This window comes from Microcaecilia unicolor, chromosome 1, assembly GCF_901765095.1.
Source record: "Microcaecilia unicolor chromosome 1, aMicUni1.1, whole genome shotgun sequence".
Taxonomy (NCBI): domain Eukaryota; kingdom Metazoa; phylum Chordata; class Amphibia; order Gymnophiona; family Siphonopidae; genus Microcaecilia; species Microcaecilia unicolor.
In genome coordinates this window covers 700355590-700374029 of record NC_044031.1, presented here as the reverse complement: position 1 = coordinate 700374029, position 18440 = coordinate 700355590, and the positions used below count along the sequence as shown (strand labels likewise).

General features: G+C 40.8%; 1 protein-coding gene across 6 annotated transcripts in view; it reads right to left on the bottom strand.

The window, feature by feature from the left end:
- Positions 1-18440, bottom strand: part of THSD4 (thrombospondin type 1 domain containing 4) — a 903119-nt gene that overhangs the window by 258404 nt on the left and 626275 nt on the right. The window contains exon 1 of one of the 6 annotated variants that reach the window (XM_030188668.1): positions 6800-7048. The exons of the other annotated variants lie outside the window; for them this stretch is intronic. Within the exon in view, the coding sequence (XP_030044528.1) occupies positions 6800-6871 (72 nt within the window). The 5' untranslated portion in view covers positions 6872-7048. Of the gene's footprint in view, positions 1-6799; positions 7049-18440 lie in introns of those variants that run through there. 6 annotated transcript variants of the gene reach the window in all.

Sequence of the window (18440 nt, the reverse complement as noted above, 5' to 3'; positions counted from 1 at the left end):
TATATAGGCAGATTCTTTTCTAAAACACTGGTGAAATTTGCAACACACTGACCTACGTGTCTCAATTCTCACTTCTGTGACCTATCGAAAATGGGAATGAATCTGTGCAGCATTGTAAGAAATCTCAAATTGAATAGCTGTTTCTCTCAGATTTAACCATACAACAACAACAAAAAAATCATCAACTTGTTCTTTTGTCCCTAACCACAACAGAACAATATCATCAATGTCACCATAATTAAATAAGTACACACCAAACTGAACCTTTGAAACAGTTTGATGTTTTCTCCGTTTTTGTGCTTTTGGCATTTGTGCTCGTACACAGAAGTAACAAACACAAAGGGAAAGCTCGCTTAAAGTCAACGTTGATAATATAGCAAAAAGTGAGCTTGTGTTTTAGTATGGATTGACAACGCAAAAGTAAAAACGAAAATATAAAAAATAAAAAACGGGGGAAAAGACCTCAGAAATAGTAACCGTCAGCTCCCAAATTAAAGTGGCTGAATCCAACTAGTCACAGTTCTTCTCTGTAATCATCGGTCTAAAACCCCCCAACCAACCAAAATATGGTTATGCAGGTTTGTACTTTTGCATTGTCAATCCATACTAAAACACAAGCTCACTTTTTGCTATATTGCTCTTATACAGACAAATTTAAACATCTAGCATCTGTTCTGTTCCACAATCTATTGCAGAGTGGTAGTCCTAGACCTGTACTTAAGTGGGAACCTACTACTACTACTTAACATTTCTAGAGCGCTGTACAGTTTAACAAAGAAAGACAGTCCCTGCTCGAAGAAGCTTACAATCTAAAGGACGAAATGTCAAGTTGGGGCAGTCAAGATTTCATGAATAGAGGTGTAGTGGTTAGGTGTCGAAGGCGACATTGAAGAGGTGGGCTTTGAGCAAGGATTTGAAGATGGGCAGGAAGGGGGACTGGCGTATGGGCTCAGGGAGTTTATTCCAAGCATGGGGTGAGGCGAGGCAGAAAGGGCGGAGCCTGGAGTTGGTGGTGGTGGAGAAGGGTACTGAGAGGAGGGATTTGTCTTGAGAGCGGAGGTTACGGGTAGGAACGTAAGGGGAGATGAGGGTAGAGAGGTAAGGAGGGGCTGCAGATCGTGTGCATTTGTAGGTTAGTAGGAGAAGCTTGAACTGTATGCGGTACCTCATCGGAAGCCAGTGAAGTGACTTGAGGAGAGGGATGATATGAGTATATCGGTCCAGGTGGAAGATAAGACGTGCAACAGAATTCTGAATGGACTGAAGGGGGGATAGATGGCTAAGTGGGAGGCCAGCGAGGAGTACGTTGCAGTAGTCAAGGCGAGAGGTAATGAGAGAGTGGATGAGAGTTCGGGTGGTGTGCTCAGAGAGGAAAGGGCGAATTTTGCTAATGTTATAGAGGAAGAAGCAACAGGTCTTGGCTATCTGCTGGATATGCGCAGAGAAGGAGAGGGAGGAGTCAAAGATGACTCCGAGGTTGCGGGCAGATGAGACGGGGACGATGGGGGTGTTATCAACTGAGATAGAGAGTGGAGGGAGAGGGAAAGTGGGTTTGGGTGGGAAGACAATAAGCTCGGTCTTGGCCATGTTCAGTTTCAGGTGGCGGTTGGACATCCAGGCAGCAATGTCGGATAAGCAAGCCGATACTTTGGCCTGGGTTTCAGCAGTGATGTCTGGTGTGGAGAGATAAAGCTGGGTGTCGTCAGTATAAAGATGATATTGGAAACCATGAGATGAGATCAGGGAGCCCAGGGAAGAGGTGTAGATTGAAAAAAGAAGGGGTCCAAGGACAGATCCCTGAGGAACTCCAACAGAGAGCGGGATGGGGGTGGAGGAAGAACCATGAGAGTGTACTCTGAAGGTACGGTGGGAGAGCTAAGAGGAGAACCAGGAGAGGACAGAGCCCTGGAACCCAAATGAGGACAGTGTGGCAAGAAGTAAATTATGATTGACAGTGTCAAAAGCGGCAGATAGGTCGAGGAGGATGAGGATGAGCCTAAACAAGTGTTAGCCAATGACTGAGACTGGTTCTTTGTTTCACCTGTACAGTGATTATCAGATTCACCATTTGTGCGTACTTTACGGTATTCTTCATTAGCGGCCAAATTGTCTTTCATCACTGAAAACAGTAACTGTGCATTCATGCTTTACTGAGAAGAAGCCTGTGATAGCATTCAACAGAGGCAAGTCCCATTGTCTTTTATTCTATGTCTCAGGGAGTGGGAGGACACTTGAATTGTGGCCATTATAAATTTTGTACTTCTCACTCGTCTCTCTGACCTAGCTCTGTTCACAACTGTTTTTCTTCATTTCTCTCTAATCGTCCATTTGTTGTACACACTAATTCTTCAACTTCTTCCACATACCCTCTTTCATGTGGAGTCACCAAAAGTTCAGTTTTGTCTCCTTTATTTTTCAACATTCTTGTCAGTCCACTTGCATCCTTAATTCAATTATTCAATATGAAGTTTTATATTTGCCGACGATATCTTACTAATGTTCCCAATCACTCCATCAGGACTGCCTCACTGCCCTGACTGATTGGCTTACTAAGAACAAATTGAAATTAAATCCAGAAAAAACAACAGCTTGTTGGGTTTCTGGTCCATTGTCACAACCTGATTTTCCACCGATGCTTTTTTAATTGCTCCAGCTTCTTTCTTACGCTACTTTAGGTGTATGGTTTGACGCTCAATTTTCCTTCACTAAGCATCTCTCCGAGGTTATCAAAACCAGTTTTTCAACTATACGCATATTGCAGTCTCTTCACTCCATTCTTGATTGTTCATCCTTACATATTACCATACGTGCCCTTATCACCACTAGGTTGATTACTGTAACATAATCTACTCTAGTCTCCCAGTTTCTCAGCTGAAAAGACTACAAACTTTACAGAACTGTGCAATCCATTTCCTCTGTAAAGCTAAAAGGTTTGACCATGCCTCACCACTACTCTCTCGCTTACATTGGCTTCCTGTTAAATATTGTATCCCTTTCAAGATCATCATGCTCATGCACACAACCTACTATTTGGGTGATCCTGCATATCTGTCAACATTAATCATCCCTTATACCCCTACACGCAAACTCTGGTCCTTGGACTCTAAAAGTAGGTGCAATTGCATGCACACACGCACTTGTCCTGTTGATGTTGTGGTGAGTGTGCAGTGCAGGCAGTCATGACGTACATGCACAGATTATAAAATACCTTAATTTACAAGTGTATTTCATTAGATCTATGCACAGACAACTATCTCTCTAATTCTATAAAAGCCACCAAAAATCCCCTGTGCAAATTTGGGTGTGTGTCCAATTTGTGCATGCAATTTAATTGAATAATGAGCTAATTAGCACCATAATTTAGGTGCATACATTTCTACCATGTTTCAGTTGGTGCACAAGGCCATGCCTAAAGTTAGGCGCGATTCCAGGGCGTAAGCACTATTACATAAGAACAAAAGAACATAAGACTAGCCACACTGGGTCATACCAATGATCCATCTAGCCCCCATGTCCATCTCAATAACAGTCTATGGACCTTTCCTCCAGGAACTTGTCCAAACCTTTTTTAAACCCAGATACACTAACCACCGTTACCACATCATCCGGCCTAACTTTAAGCATGGCTTATAGAATAGTGCTTTTTCAGTGCCATATATAGAATCTAGCCCAGAGTCCATGCCTCCAGTGTAGCTGCAATCTCTGTTGGACATATGTTAGCATTTTATAAAGACAAAGAAAACACAAAATAAGTGTCTTTCATTCCACTTAACCTAGATGCCCTGTTACAAAATTATTCTCTTTGGGAGTAATCCTATAAGTGGTCACTAACATTTACATACAGAATATGTTCATAAAAGATCTGAATAATGGCTCATGTGTTAAAATTTTGATATACTGCCTGGGCTGGAGAACACAGAGGTGTACAAAATAAAATCAAAAATCAAAAAATGCAGAAAAAGAACTACAATATTAACAGCTTAGAAAACAACCACTCAATACAAAGAAGTTTCGAGCATACATTCAGAGCAACCCAATGAGTGCGTAAAATCCCATCATTTGGACTGTATGTAGCTTTAAAGTGGGATTTTAAAAGGCTTTTAAACAACTTGTAGGAAAACTCACAGCAAATTGCAGGCAGAAGGTTGTTCTACAGTTTTGGGGGGAAACAAAGATGAACTGGTGAGTAGATTCATATTGAGCTTGTTTTGAGTTTGGTAAAACTAATTAGTGAGCAGCTAAAAATGCTAGAAGATGAGAAGGGGTGTAGGACACAGTCAGAGAGGATAGGTATGAAGGCAAACCTAAATAATAAGATTTATGGTTATGGCAAAGAATTTTGAAACAGATCGAAATGATACGGGAAGCCAATGAAGACGTACTACCAAAGGATTAATGTGGTCAAACTTACGTGTTCTTAGAAGCAGCCTAGTTGCTGAATTGCATGTATGTGTGCCGAAATGTACATAAATGCCAAAATTTCACCTAAGTGCTATTCTGTAAATGCACACATCTTACATACTGCATGTCTGACATATGGGCTACCCATATGTGGAGAATGGCAGAGCATGGGAGGGCCTCACACTTTCATGAGTACTTTTAGAATACTACAAGTTACATGAATAAAACACTATAATTTATACACATATCTCCGGCATTTAGGTGCAAGCACTTACACCAGCTCTATAGCGCTCCTACCTAAAGTATAGGTGCATATTTCACCTGTTATTCTAGTATTCTATGAAGCAAAGTGGGTGCCTATTTTTCTTACAGAACAGGCGTCTAAAGGTAACACACTGTTACAGCGCTACGTACGTCTAGTAACGCTATAGAAATGATAAGTAATAGTATTAGTAGTAGAATTGCCTTCTCAAAGTGGAGCAAGAAATAAAGAGTACAGAAACGAATCTTTAATTCATGGACCTGGCATGGGCTGTGTTTTGGTGCATAGTGCCTGCATCAGGGGTCGTTTACAAATATACACCAATCACAGTAAACTCAATCTCAGGGTAATGGCCGATAAAACAACCAAAAGATGATCTGCCTTGTAGAACTCAGAATCGGCGTTATCTGAAGAAATGACAGCAAACCGAAAGAACAGAAGCATGCACACAGCATGGTTTATCTGATGTATATGAGAACGATTACTGACGTCACCCCCCTCTCAGCACTAAATCTTGGCCACCATCAAAAGGACCTGGGGTGCAAAGTCATGTTCCAGTATTTACATTTTTCTCTATTTGGCCCCTTTGCCAGACATTTCACCTGGATTTTTTTGCACTGTTTCTTTTTATTGAGTGAGTGAGGTCCTTGGGCTTCTCAGAACCAGCACCTCACTCACTCAAATGTTATTCAAATGGACTGGGAAACAATGTAAGCTCTGCTGACAGCCTGGAGGGTCTTCCCCTTCACTCTCAGACTCCAAGGAGGTCTACTGGATATCTCCAGCCTGACAACCATACACACTCCTGACCATTACCTGACAGTGTGCTTAAGTCACCCACATTCCCGAACACATCCTGAAATGTATTCAATTTCATCAGATAGGTCCATGTTTCCTTTTCAGACTTCAAGCAACTACTGTTTTTCATTGAGATCACCACTGTTTGTTGACATTTCTACACCTTTGAAATCATTTTACCATATTTGCTTTTTCTTGACAGGAAAATGCTTAATCAGCTTTACTATACTTCAACTAGGACTAACAACAGATACAGCAAACAGCAGGATTCATCACAGCAGTGGGGATTTAATTTTCCATGTTCACCTACTGTTGGCACATTTTAAACATGAAGAATAAAAAATATTGCTCTTCATAATTCTAAAAGTATTTTAAAAAGATTGTTATTCTAGAACAAATTGGTTATATACCTATGCCTGTAATAAATATACAGCACATATTTACATTTATACAAATATATTTTTGTAATTATATAAAAAGAATTACTCTTAGGGCCCTGTTCACTAGTGTGCTACCGTTTTTAGTGCGTGTTAAAAATTAGCACATGCTAAATGCTAGATATACCCATATATTCCTATGAGCGTCTCTAGCATTTAGCGTATGCTAATCATTAGCGCATGCTAAAAATGCTAGCGTGCCTCTAGCGCAGCTTAGTAAACAGGGCCCTCAATGTTTCTAGATATACATAATCTCATTTACTGTATAAACATTTCTACTACAAAACAAATCTAGTTATGAATAGAATTTATTGGAAGTAAATAAATTGCGCTTTGGCATAAACATGCCCATACTGTAAAAGAAAGTAAACAGAAATATACCACAAAAAGATGAATATAAATTAAAAGCAAACATGCATAAAACAATTGATAACACCAGTGGCATTGAGCTGTCCTAATCATGACAAAGAGTAATACATAAACTAAAAGATACTAGATCAAAACAAAATCTAAAAGTTACAAGACAACTTTCACATCCTTTTCATCTAAAGCTTAAAGGTTACTGCAATATTTTGGGTAATAAACTGCACTATACCACTTCTTCACCTAACAAAAAATATCAAACCTGAAAAGCATGCTTCTGCTCTGCAAAACTTTTCTTTCGTGCTGTTTTTCCACAGTAAAAGTCTACTTTAGCTAGTAAAAGTGTTCCAAAACGATTGGAACCATCTATTTTTTTTCAACCCAAGGCAGCGCATTCCTACAATGTCACTCTGGACAATGCCCTTTGCACAAACAAACTATTCGTGACCTCTCCTTGTAGACAAAGGAAGTGATGGGACTTTTCACAAGAATATCACTTTTTTTTTTTTTTTTGACAACACGTTCTATTGTGGCTTACCTCTCCCCCAGGTCTCGCTAACACTGCTGCCTGAAAGCAGAGCAATGTTAAGATCAGATAGCTGACAAACATTATTAACCAGCCAACGTTAGAAGTACCCTAGAGGAAAAAATCACTCTGCCAAGTACTAACAACTAGCAGATGCACTTGTGCCTACGTATTTAGAGTCCTGCAGTTCTGAAGGCACGACTTTTTCCTCTGCTTCTCTTACTGTACTAGCAGGAGCCTTGTTTAGCCACTGCTCTGAAGACAACTGGTAAGCTGATCTCTTCATGTAATGACTTCTCTCTGCTGGGGGAGGGGGCAGGAGTAAGAGACAGCAGTGAACTGGGGGCTGTAGCTAGAAAGAAGGGGAGGGAAGATGGGTAAATGTTAAGTTATGCATCCGCTCTGATTCATTTAAACTGCCTACAAGGTAACATTTTAATGCACGAGGGGAGTTGTCACTGCCCTATCGACTGAATGAAGCATGACTGAGTAAAAGAGGCAGCTTGCAAAATATGCCTGCTGAAAGGGGAACATAAGGTTTTATGGCAATTATCCTTCCAGGAAAGAACTGCAAGAACCATCAAAATTATTTGTAACCCTAGATGACAGTGCAAAACTGCTGGAGCTCATATATAAAGTGTAATATTTTCTACAAAACGAAATATAGACTTGTCTGGTGGAATTGAGAAGCAAAGCTAAATCGTAATCCGATAAATGCTTACAAAAACTTACAGAAGCACGCTGAAAAGTTTTGCTAATCTACGTCTTGGAAAATCGTCGTGAAATCTGTGTTATGGGGTGATATTCTGCTGCCCCTAGTGGGAAATTACCCCTCAGAGCACCAGGGCAAGCTCTCCCTGCCCGACGCTTCCACATCCGTGGACTGCAAACCTGTTGAAATGAACCACAGGAAACGTGTAAAAAAATTAAAACAACATCTCTCAAGAAAGGAGGCTTTAAGCATTCTGAAAGATCCCTTTTCCTCTTCCTTCCCAAATGAAACTGAAATCCTTATATAGGAAAAATCACCTTTCAAAGTAACTTTTCAACACAGCTGATCACAATCTGTTTTCTGCATGTTAAATGGTTTAGCCAGAGATACACAGAGCTTGTACATGGCAAACCCATAAAATCACTTATAAAAATATCTCTAAAACTTATTCATTTTATAAATTTTAGTCTGCGTTATTGTTCTTGTGTTCTCATATGGCCTTTGATTTCCTCTGGAACTAATGAAGCTCAGAAGTTTCAATAGAACTAAGCAGGGGATAAGGGAACTGCTGGAAAGGAGCATTTCCTGCTGCTAGGCATACCTGGGAACTTTTAGGTTTTCACACTTCCTTCTTACAGCTATCCATCACAGTCATATACCTTTCTACTGCTCAGCACATTTCATCATTCAGCAGTTGGCCTCAACAGAGTCTGACACTCTGTGGGGGGGGGGGGGGGGGGGGGGGGGGGGGGCATCCTCAAGCAATGAACAGCCCAAAGTGAGTTGCCTGGCCTGCTTTCATCATTGATACTGGTCTCAACTCTGGTACAGTTATGTCATTTATTTGTTTGTTTGTTTAAAAGATTTATACCATGCACGATCTACAGTTCTTGGTGGCTTACCAATAACATACATATAAAATGTACAAATGCCATATCTTTATGTGCTGACCCAGGTATAAAAGGGTGAATTAGGGCCTTTGCTCTTGCAAGCAACTGATCAGTTGTGTTACATAGTAACATAGTAAATGACAGCAGATAAATACCTGTACGGTCCATCCAGTCTGCTCAAAAAGATAAACTCATTTTACATGGTATGCGGTACTTTATATGTATACCCGAGTTTGATTTGTCCTTGCCATTCTCAGGGCACAGACCGTAGAAGTCTGCCCAGCCCTCTTCTTGTACTAAAAGTTCTGAAGCTAATGTCGAAGCCCCTTAAAATTTACACTCAAGCCCATCCCTATCTATTCAGTCACGATCAGGGCATAAACCATAGAAGTCTGCCCAGCAATGGTTTTGCTTCCCAATTACTGGCGTTGTTACTCAATCTCTGCTAAGATTCCATGGATCCATTCCTTCTAAACAGGATTCCTTTGTGTTTATCCCACACATGTTTGAATTCCATTACCGTTTTCATCTCCACCACCTCCCGCGGGAGGGCATTGCACATATCCACCACCCTCTCTGTGAAAAATTACTTCCTGACATTAGTCCTGAGTCTGCCCCCCATTCAACCTCAATTCATGTCCTCTAGTTCTATCGCCTTCCCGTCTCCTGAAAAAGGTTTGTTTGCGGATTAATACCTTTCAAATATTTGAACGTCTGTATCATGTCACCCGTTTCTCCTTTCCTCCAAGGTATACCTGTTCAGGTCAGCAAGTCTCTTCTCGTACGGTTTGCAACACAAATCCCATATCTGATATCCTGATATCACAATGCTGACAGATCTATGTAAGCCACATTGAGCCTGCAAATAGGTGGGGGAATGTGGGAAACAAATGCAATAAATAAATAAATAAAATACCTGTGCTAATTGTGATGACAAGGTCTTTATGCCAATCACATCTTACATAGCCATTAGTAGTTCAGGGGGTAATTCTCAAAAGGTCATCTAAAGTTAGGTGCATGGATGATGCGCGCTAAGCGTGAATTCTATAACAACAGTTAGGTGCACAACTACCATTATAAAATATTAGCGTCTGTTCACGCTTTCCAAAAATACTAGGACTAGGGGGCATGCGATTAAACTACAGTGTAGTAAATTTAAAACAAATCGGAGAAAATTTTTCTTCACCCAGCATGTAATTAAACTCTGGAATTCATTGCCGGAAAATGTGGTGGTTAGCTTAGCAGAGTTTAAAAAGGGGTTGGACGGTTTCCTAAAGGACAAGTCCATAAACCGCTACTAAACGGACTTGGAAAAATCCAAAATCCCAGGAATAACATGTATAGAATGTTTGTACGTTTGGGAAGCTTGCCAGGTGCCCTTGGCCTGGATTGGCCGCTGTCGTGGACAAGATGCTGGGCTCGATGGACCCTTGGTCTTTTCCCAGTATGGCATTACTTATGTACTTATATATATAAGTCCAAATTTACATGCCTAACTGTAGACATGGTCAAACCAAATCTAAACTAATTCCCAACAAGATCTCTGGATTACTTCAATAACACTGCTATTATACCAGAGTATATCAATTGAGGAAACCTATAAGTGAGAGGATCAATCAAACACAGTTCGAGGTGATATATATGAAAGATAATACTTTTATAAACTAGAGAAGTTCTCAGAGTTGCAATTCACCCAAAATGAGACTCACACTGACTGAAACGTGGAGTCTCTCGAGAACTTCTCTAGTTTATAAAAGTATTATCTTTCATATATATCACCTCGAACTGTGTTTGATTGATCCTCTCACTTATAGGTTTCTTCAATTGATATACTCTGGTATAATAGCAGTGTAACTGTAGACATGAGCACTTATGCTAGCTCAATGGATGACGTAAATGCTCACACCTATCTGTAGACCGGCATGTAAAGGCTAGAACTCTATAGCCCATGCATGTAACTGCTGAAATGTCCCTGACCCTCCCAGATACATGTCCCTCTCAGAGTTGCATACAAAGTGGTAGGGACACATTTTACCCCATTTCCCCGCTGCTTTCCACTCCTCCACCACAACCCCACACACCTGGGCTAGCGGAGGTCCCCAAGTCCCACCAGCAGAAGCCTTCCTCCAGTTCACTGCCATTGTGTCTGCCCTGCTTTCTCCTGCAGCGCGCATGCTCGATTTTAAGTGAAGCCTCACACATGCTCAATGCCACTAAAACTGAGCTTGCAAAAAGGGGGGAGGAGAAGCAGGGCAGGCAGTGTGGCAGCAAACAGCACTGAAGGAAGGCTTCTGTGGACACGGCTTGGGGACCCCGGCCAGCCAAACCAGCCCAAATGGCTACAATTTTGCAGCCACATTGAGCCTGCAAAAAGGTGGGAAAATGTGGGATACAAATGCAATAAATAAATAAATAGCCCAAATGGCTACACCACTGCCAAGTACAGTTACATATTAGCATCCAAATATTAAGTTACTTGTGCAACTGACCTTACTCTATGCAACGTTATAAAATTATGGAGTTTCTGTGTAATTTCAGGCATTTTCCCTTGGATTCTCTACAGTGTGACTTAAGTTGTATGTGCAAATCTGGTCGTATTCTGGATTTGCTCATGCAACTTAATTAGTTAAGCCAATCAGTGCTGACAATTACCACTTAACAAGCAATTATTGACACTAACTGGCATCAATTAGAATTTACATGCACAACTAAGCGTATTCTGCAACGTGATGCGCGTAAATTCTAAGTTGAATAGTTGAAAAGGGAGCATGGCCATGGGCATGGAACAGGCAGGTTATGGGTGTTTCTCAAATCTATGTGCATTGTTATAGAATACACCCGGTCTGCACTTAATTTAGGCATCGGATTTACACCAAGTTTTACTTTGCGTAACTGCCTGCAACTAAATTTTGTCACATGGACAAGCGCTCGGCATATTCTCTAAACCACGCAGAAATTTAGGCGTACTTTATAGAATACCCCTAGGCGTATTTTTTTTCTGTGCCATCTTTTCAGGGGCCATATATAGAATGTAGCATGTTGTGTTGTGGAGTCTCTGCACAAAGTCTATCCTCTATTATCATTCTGTGCATTGAACATTGTTATATTTTTGCTCTGTTTCTTTCATTTCAGTTTTCTTTTTTTCATTAATTTGTTTTATTTAAAAAAAAAATCTAAATGAAATTTAGAAAATAACTTAAAGTCAGACCCCGCCCCACACTGCTGCCAGTATTTGAAGAAAAAGTTCTTCTAGGTTTGCGTGGAGGGGCATTTTCGAACGAGGACGCCCATCTCTAAGGGCGCCCATCTCTGAGGATGTCCCCGTATTATCGAAACAAAATGGGCATCCATCTTTCATTTTGATAATACGGTCAGGGACGCCCAAATCTCAACACATGTCAAAGGCTGGTGTAAATGGTTACGCCTAAAGTTGGCAGTTGCACAAATAAGTGATAGTATGCTATAGCTTAAGCATGCAACTTCAAGACACTCCCATGATCCTCTTTGCATGCTATAGCATTTAAGCACTAAAGACTAGATTCTATATATTACATTTAAAAAAATCAGCATAGAAATGAAATACGCCTAGGCATATTCTATAAAGTATGCATACTGCATGGTTTATAGAATACGCTGAGTACATAAGTACATAAGTAGTGCCATACTGGGAAAGACCAAAGGTCCATCTAGCCCAGCATCCTGTCACCGACAGTGGCCAATCCAGGTCAAGGGCACCTGGCACGCTCCCCAAACGTAAAAACATTCCAGACAAGTTATACCTAAAAATGCGGAATTTTTCCAAGTCCATTTAATAGCGGTCTATGGACTTGTCCTTTAGGAATCTATCTAACCCCTTTTTAAACTCCGTCAAGCTAACCGCCCGTACCACGTTCTCCGGCAACGAATTCCAGAGTCTAATTACACGTTGGGTGAAGAAAAATTTTCTCCGATTCGTTTTAAATTTACCACACTGTAGCTTCAACTCATGCCCTCTAGTCCTAGTATTTTTGGATAGCGTGAACAGTCGCTTCACATCCACCCGATCCATTCCACTCATTATTTTATACACTTCTATCATATCTCCCCTCAGCCGTCTCTTCTCCAAGCTGAAAAGCCCTAGCCTTCTCAGCCTCTCTTCATAGGAAAGTCGTCCCATCCCCACTATCATTTTCGTCGCCCTTCGCTGTACCTTTTCCAATTCTACTATATCTTTTTTGAGATACGGAGACCAGTACTGAACATCCATGTGACTGAATTTAGTGGCAGGCAGCTACGCCCCAAAAAACTTGGTGTGAATCCCAATGCCTAAATGAGAAGCGGGTGTATTCTATAACAGTGTGCATAGATTTTAGAAATGCCTACGATCTGCCCATGACCATGCCCCCTTTTCAATTATGCAACTTAGAATTTATGTGCATCAGTTATAGAATATGCTTAGACAGTTGTGTGCGTAAATTCTAATTAATGCCAACTAGTGTCAATAATTACTTGTTAATAGTCAATTATCGGTGCTGACAGGCTTGTTAACTAATTAAGTTGTGTGAGCTATACTATACAGAATCCAGGGGTAAGTTTATAGAATAGCGCCTAAGGGCTATTATGTGCAGAAACAGAAGTTAGTGCCAATTAGCACTAATTAACACCACAAGGGCTATTATTGGTACTAAAGGTCAGTTGGTGCTTAATTGATAATTATAAGGGCCCTTTCAATATGCTGTGCTAAGAGGTGGCCTGTGCTATGACCAGCATGTAGATTTAACCACATGCTGAGGCCACCTTTACCACAGCTGCAAAATGGCCACGTTTTTTATCTCCTCAATTAATGGCCACGCACTCATTTCCTAATTAGCTCATGGCCATTAGTGCATGAGCCCTTACCGACACCTACTTAGTAGGTGGAAATGGCTCACGTGCTAACCATGCGCTAATCGGTAGGCACATGGTAATGTAGCTGCGCTGATTATCGCTGGGCATGCCTACACTCCAACCTCCCCTTCCCCAGATATGCCCCGAGTGCTAAAAATTAAAAAGCATTTTTTAGCGCCTGGGACGCATGCATAGATGCCAACATGACTGGGGTATGCCTGAGTGCGCCCCAAGGTAGTGCATTTTCCCACATGGTAAGCACGCGTTAGTGCTTACTGCTGCTTAGTAAAAAGATCCCTAAGTTAGGTACACAACTGGCACTATTCTACAAATTACGTCTCACAATTTGCACAAAGTTGGAAATTTGGGAGCACAACTAAGGGATAAACTATTTCCCGATAACAGAGGGGTCTATATTCAGAATGATTTAAATTGACAGAAGATGGTCCTGCCAGGATAAATTCAGTGAGTGGGCTATCCCCTGATTTTCAGCAGCACTTAACTGCACAGTGCCACTGAAAATCGGGTGTGACTGCCGCAACACTCACCAGATATTACTAGGGTGGTGTGGGAACAGATTGAGGAAGGAACTGGGAATCATATGCTAGGGTCTGCAGAGCTGACCAGGCAACATAGGACCGCACAATAAGCAGTTCTAACTTTGTACAGTTAGCTATGGAGGTATGGCACTGAATATTGGCCTGAATAATTTCCAGGTGCTCCCAATGACCTGGAGATTCACTGCCGGTGGCCTGTCATTGAATATCAGGGTCTAAATTAGAAGGCAGCGGTCAGTGTTTAAAGAAATGCTGACTGCTGCTGTTTGACTCTTTGGATAAAGGAATTTCAGATATCCTGTACTTGCTGAATAACTTTTCAGCTGTTCACTGATATACAGTATTTAGTTGCTGGAGAAAGAATTACAGTAGATATCATTAACACATGTTATAAAAATTCATGTCTGATACAGGATTCTGATACATAATTCTTCATTTTGTGCCAGTTTAATCTTTTCATTTTGGACTATCTTAGCATTCTTTTAAATTAAATCTCACATTTAAATGACATATTAATTACTCAGATATGTGCACTTGAGCCATAAATCAGGATCTTTCTCCACATTTCCTATTGAAGCAAAATAAGTGAGTTTCTCTTTTCTTTGTTTAAATATTTTCAAGATACACCATAGGCACATTGACAGCAAGAGGAGGTGACATAAATATATAAACATTTCCTGGAAGGACAGCATGACATACTTTTTTCAATTACAAATTGTGTGGTTATGAACAAGTAAGAAGAAAGTTACTGGAAACTGTAAATCAGGTTACTGTGCACATAGTCAGAGTGTAAGCTGACTAAAGCTCAACATATCTTCTGAGGAGAGCCAAGAAAACTTCCCTTCCTTTATGGAGTGGAGGAGCAGCCTAACGCTTAGAGCCTGGATTCAACAAAAGAACCTAACAATAGCCATACTGGGTCAGACCAATGGTCCATCTAGCCCAGTTTCCTACTTCCAACAGTGGCCAATCCAGGCCACAAGTACCTGGCAGAAACCCAAAGAGCAGCAACTTTCCATTACAGTTCCTTGTGATCTTGGGCAAGTCACTTAACTCTCCAGTGCCTCTGGTATAAACCTAGGGGGCAGTATTTAGCCTGCAGAGGTCAGTGTTTACATAGTAGCATAGTAGAAGACGGCAGATAAAGACTTGTACAGTCCATCCAGTCTGCCCAACATGATAAACTCATTATATATAGTATGTGATACTTCATATGTATAACTGATCTTGATTTGTCTTTGGCATTTTTAGGGCATAGACTGTAGAAGTCTGCCCAGCATTGCCCTTGTTCTAAAATTTCTGAATTTAATATCAAAGCCCCTGAAAAGCTCCAAATCTATTCAGCCACGATTAAGGCACAGATCACAGAAGTCTGCCCAGCACTGGTCTTTTTCTCCAACTTCTGAAGCTGAATCTGTCCAACCATGATCAGAGCGCAGACTGTAAATGTTTGCCCAGTACTAGCTTTGCTTTCCAATTGCCAGTGTTGCTTTCAAATTTCCGCTAAGCTTCTTTGGATCCATTCCTTTTACACAGGATTCCTTTGTGTTTATCCCACACATTTTTGAATTTGGTTACTGTTTTCATCTCCTGTGGGAGTGCATTCCAGGTATCTAGTACCCTCTCTGTGAAAAAATGCTTCCTGACATTATTCCTCAGTCTGCCCCCTTTCAACCTCAATTCATGTCCTCTAGTTCTAGTGCTTTCCTATCTCTGGAAAAGGTTTGTTTCTGGATTAATTTCTTTCAAATATTTGAACATCTTTATCATGTCACCCCTGTTTCTCCTTTCCTCCAGGGTATAAACGTTCAGAGCAGTAAGTCTCTCCTCATACACTGGTTGCCGAGGGCTTCTTATGTCTAGATTTAGTTAGTTTATTAATTTATATTCTGTAAAATTAACTATGCAGATAATGAAAAACACATACATAATCATGAATCATATCCTATACAATAAAAAAAATCTCACACATAAAATAAACCATTTCTTAAAAGAACTTCCACCATTGGACTCATCTGCTCAATAAACTGGGAAGACTTTTCAAAAATCAGATATTTAGTGCCAGTCCGTACCTGGTTTCCAGCATTGAACATTCGAGTATTCACTGACCACCGGCACTTGTCTGTGAACTGCTGATATAATTACTGGGATAAAATTACAACAGCCTTTTTGCTGTCCTAACTTTATCTGTATAGTTATCTGGTTAGTGGTCTGAATCTTGGCTCTAACCAGGTAACACAGACTCCACCCTGGACCGGATAATGCCGAGACACTCTGCCCAGATTTTTAGCAGTACTATCTGAGTAAATGCCACTGAAGATGTAGTTATGATCCAGTTAGTAGGGTTTATTCAGGTAGCAGACATTTCTACTCAGATGAATCCCACTAAATAATGGTTCCCTTGATTGTAAGCTCGCAGGAAATAGGGAAATACCTACTGTATCTGAATGTAATTAGTCTTAAACTCCTTAGAAAGTCATGATCTGAGACCAATTCCAAATGCCTGGAATTTTGCTGTCTTTCTGGTTGCTTCCATCTCCCTATCTTCTTTCTTTCTCTTTCTCCTTACTTTTAGTTTATTGTTGCAACCAGGTGCTCTAGGTGATGTACACTGGTTTCCATAAATAAAATTAAATATCAAATATAAGACTTATTTTCAATAGGTTCTTTAGGGGCGCTTCTACTAAGCTTCATTAAGCAGCTAATGTGAGTTTTTCAGTGCATTAGACAGTAACGCAGGTGCCACTCTACAATCAACTGTACTACAACAAGAGCCCGTGTGTTAAAATGCCATATTAGCTGACTAATGTGGAAGTGGAGCAGGTCTAGGTGTCCCAACCCCTGAGGAAGGCATTTTTGCCGAAACACGGACCGTGTAGGGTCCTAATAAAACCTTGTTTGGAGCTCTTACTCCTGTGTTTTTATTGGCTGGTCACTTGGACTTGGTTCTCTTCCACCCTTTGGTTGGTGTACTTGCGTTTTTGTGGAAGGAGTGGACCTCCCCTTCTCTTCCCCAGGTCTAGGTGTGACAGGGGTGGGCAGAGGTGTGGTTGTCTGTGACAGCTAGCACCTCCACACACCCCGTCATACCTAAACCCAGCCCACTCCCATGTTAGCTAACGTGGGGGTCCTTTTACTTAAGTGGACAGAAAAATGGCTTGCGGTAGTATAGGTGTGGGTTTTGGGCATGCGCCGATCCATTTTTCAGCGTACCTGTAAAAAAGGCCTTTTTTATATTTTTGCTGAAAATGGAAATGCTGCAAAATCAAAATTTCCACACGTCCATTTTGGGTCTACGAACTTATGTCCAACATTTCACATAGAGTGAAGGGGGCAATGCTAATTATACATACACCCCTGGATTCTATATAGCGCGACTTAAGTTCCACCCGCAAATCTGGTCATATTCTGGATATGTTCACGCAAGTTAATTAGTTAACAAGCCAACCAGCGCTGATCTTTGCCACTAACAAGCAATTATTGACACTAATTGGCATTAGTTTGAATTTACGTGTACAACTGTGTAAGCGTATACCATAACGTGATGCATGTAAATCCTAAGTTGCATAGTTGAAAATGGGGTGTGGCCATGGGCATGGAATGGGCAGGTCATGGACATTTCACAAATCTATGTGCATTGTTATAGAATACACCCAGTCTGTGCCTAATTTAGACATCAAGATTTACACCAAGTGTAACTGCCCACAATTAAATTTAGTTGCATGGACGGGCGCTCAGCGTATACTATAATCCGCATGGAAATTTAGGCTTATTCTATAAAGTACACCTAGGTGTATTTTTTTCTGTGTGGATGTTTCAGGCACCATATATAAAATCTAGTCCGCAATTTTTACTCAGTGATAGCTGCTATATGTATAGATTTTAAGTTTAGCTAAGCCATCTAAAACAGCAGGTACAACTATGGTGGCAACACTATACCTATAATTCATCACTGCTTATTCATATAGGGCTACATTTTTAAAGGGTTTATACTCCTAATTTTAAGAGTTTGTTTCCAAAATTGACCTCTTTGAAAATTTACTAGGACTGAGTGCCTAAATTTACACTCAAAATTTAAAACACAGTTGCATGACAACAGGGACTTCTTTTAAAACTGTGGTAAAACTTTTACAGTTACTGTACAGGGGTTGCCCAAAGCTTCTGCATTAACCACTAGGGCATGCTCAGCATCTGCCCAAACAGTTAACAGAGAAAACACATTTACCCCCTAATTCTGTAAAAGTCACCAAAAATTGCATGCACCAATTTGGGCGCGGGCCCAATTTGCCAATTAGTGCCAATAACTGGCTTTTTAACAAGCAATTATTGGCACTAATTAGATTTAATTGGTATTTATGTCATAAATTTAGGCATGGGATCCACACCTAAAATTTACACATCTGAAAAAGGGGGTGCAGAAATGGGAGGAGCATAGGCTTAATGGGGGTGTTCCTAAAATTAGTGCACCTAATGTATGCACGTACATTTGCACCATGTTTCAGTTGGTGCAAAAGGCTGCACCTAAAGTTTGGTGCGATTCCCAGGCGTAAAACCTATTCTATAAACCACACTAAACTTTAAGCGCAGCTTATAGAATAGCACGTTTTGTGGTGCCAGATTTTTAGGCA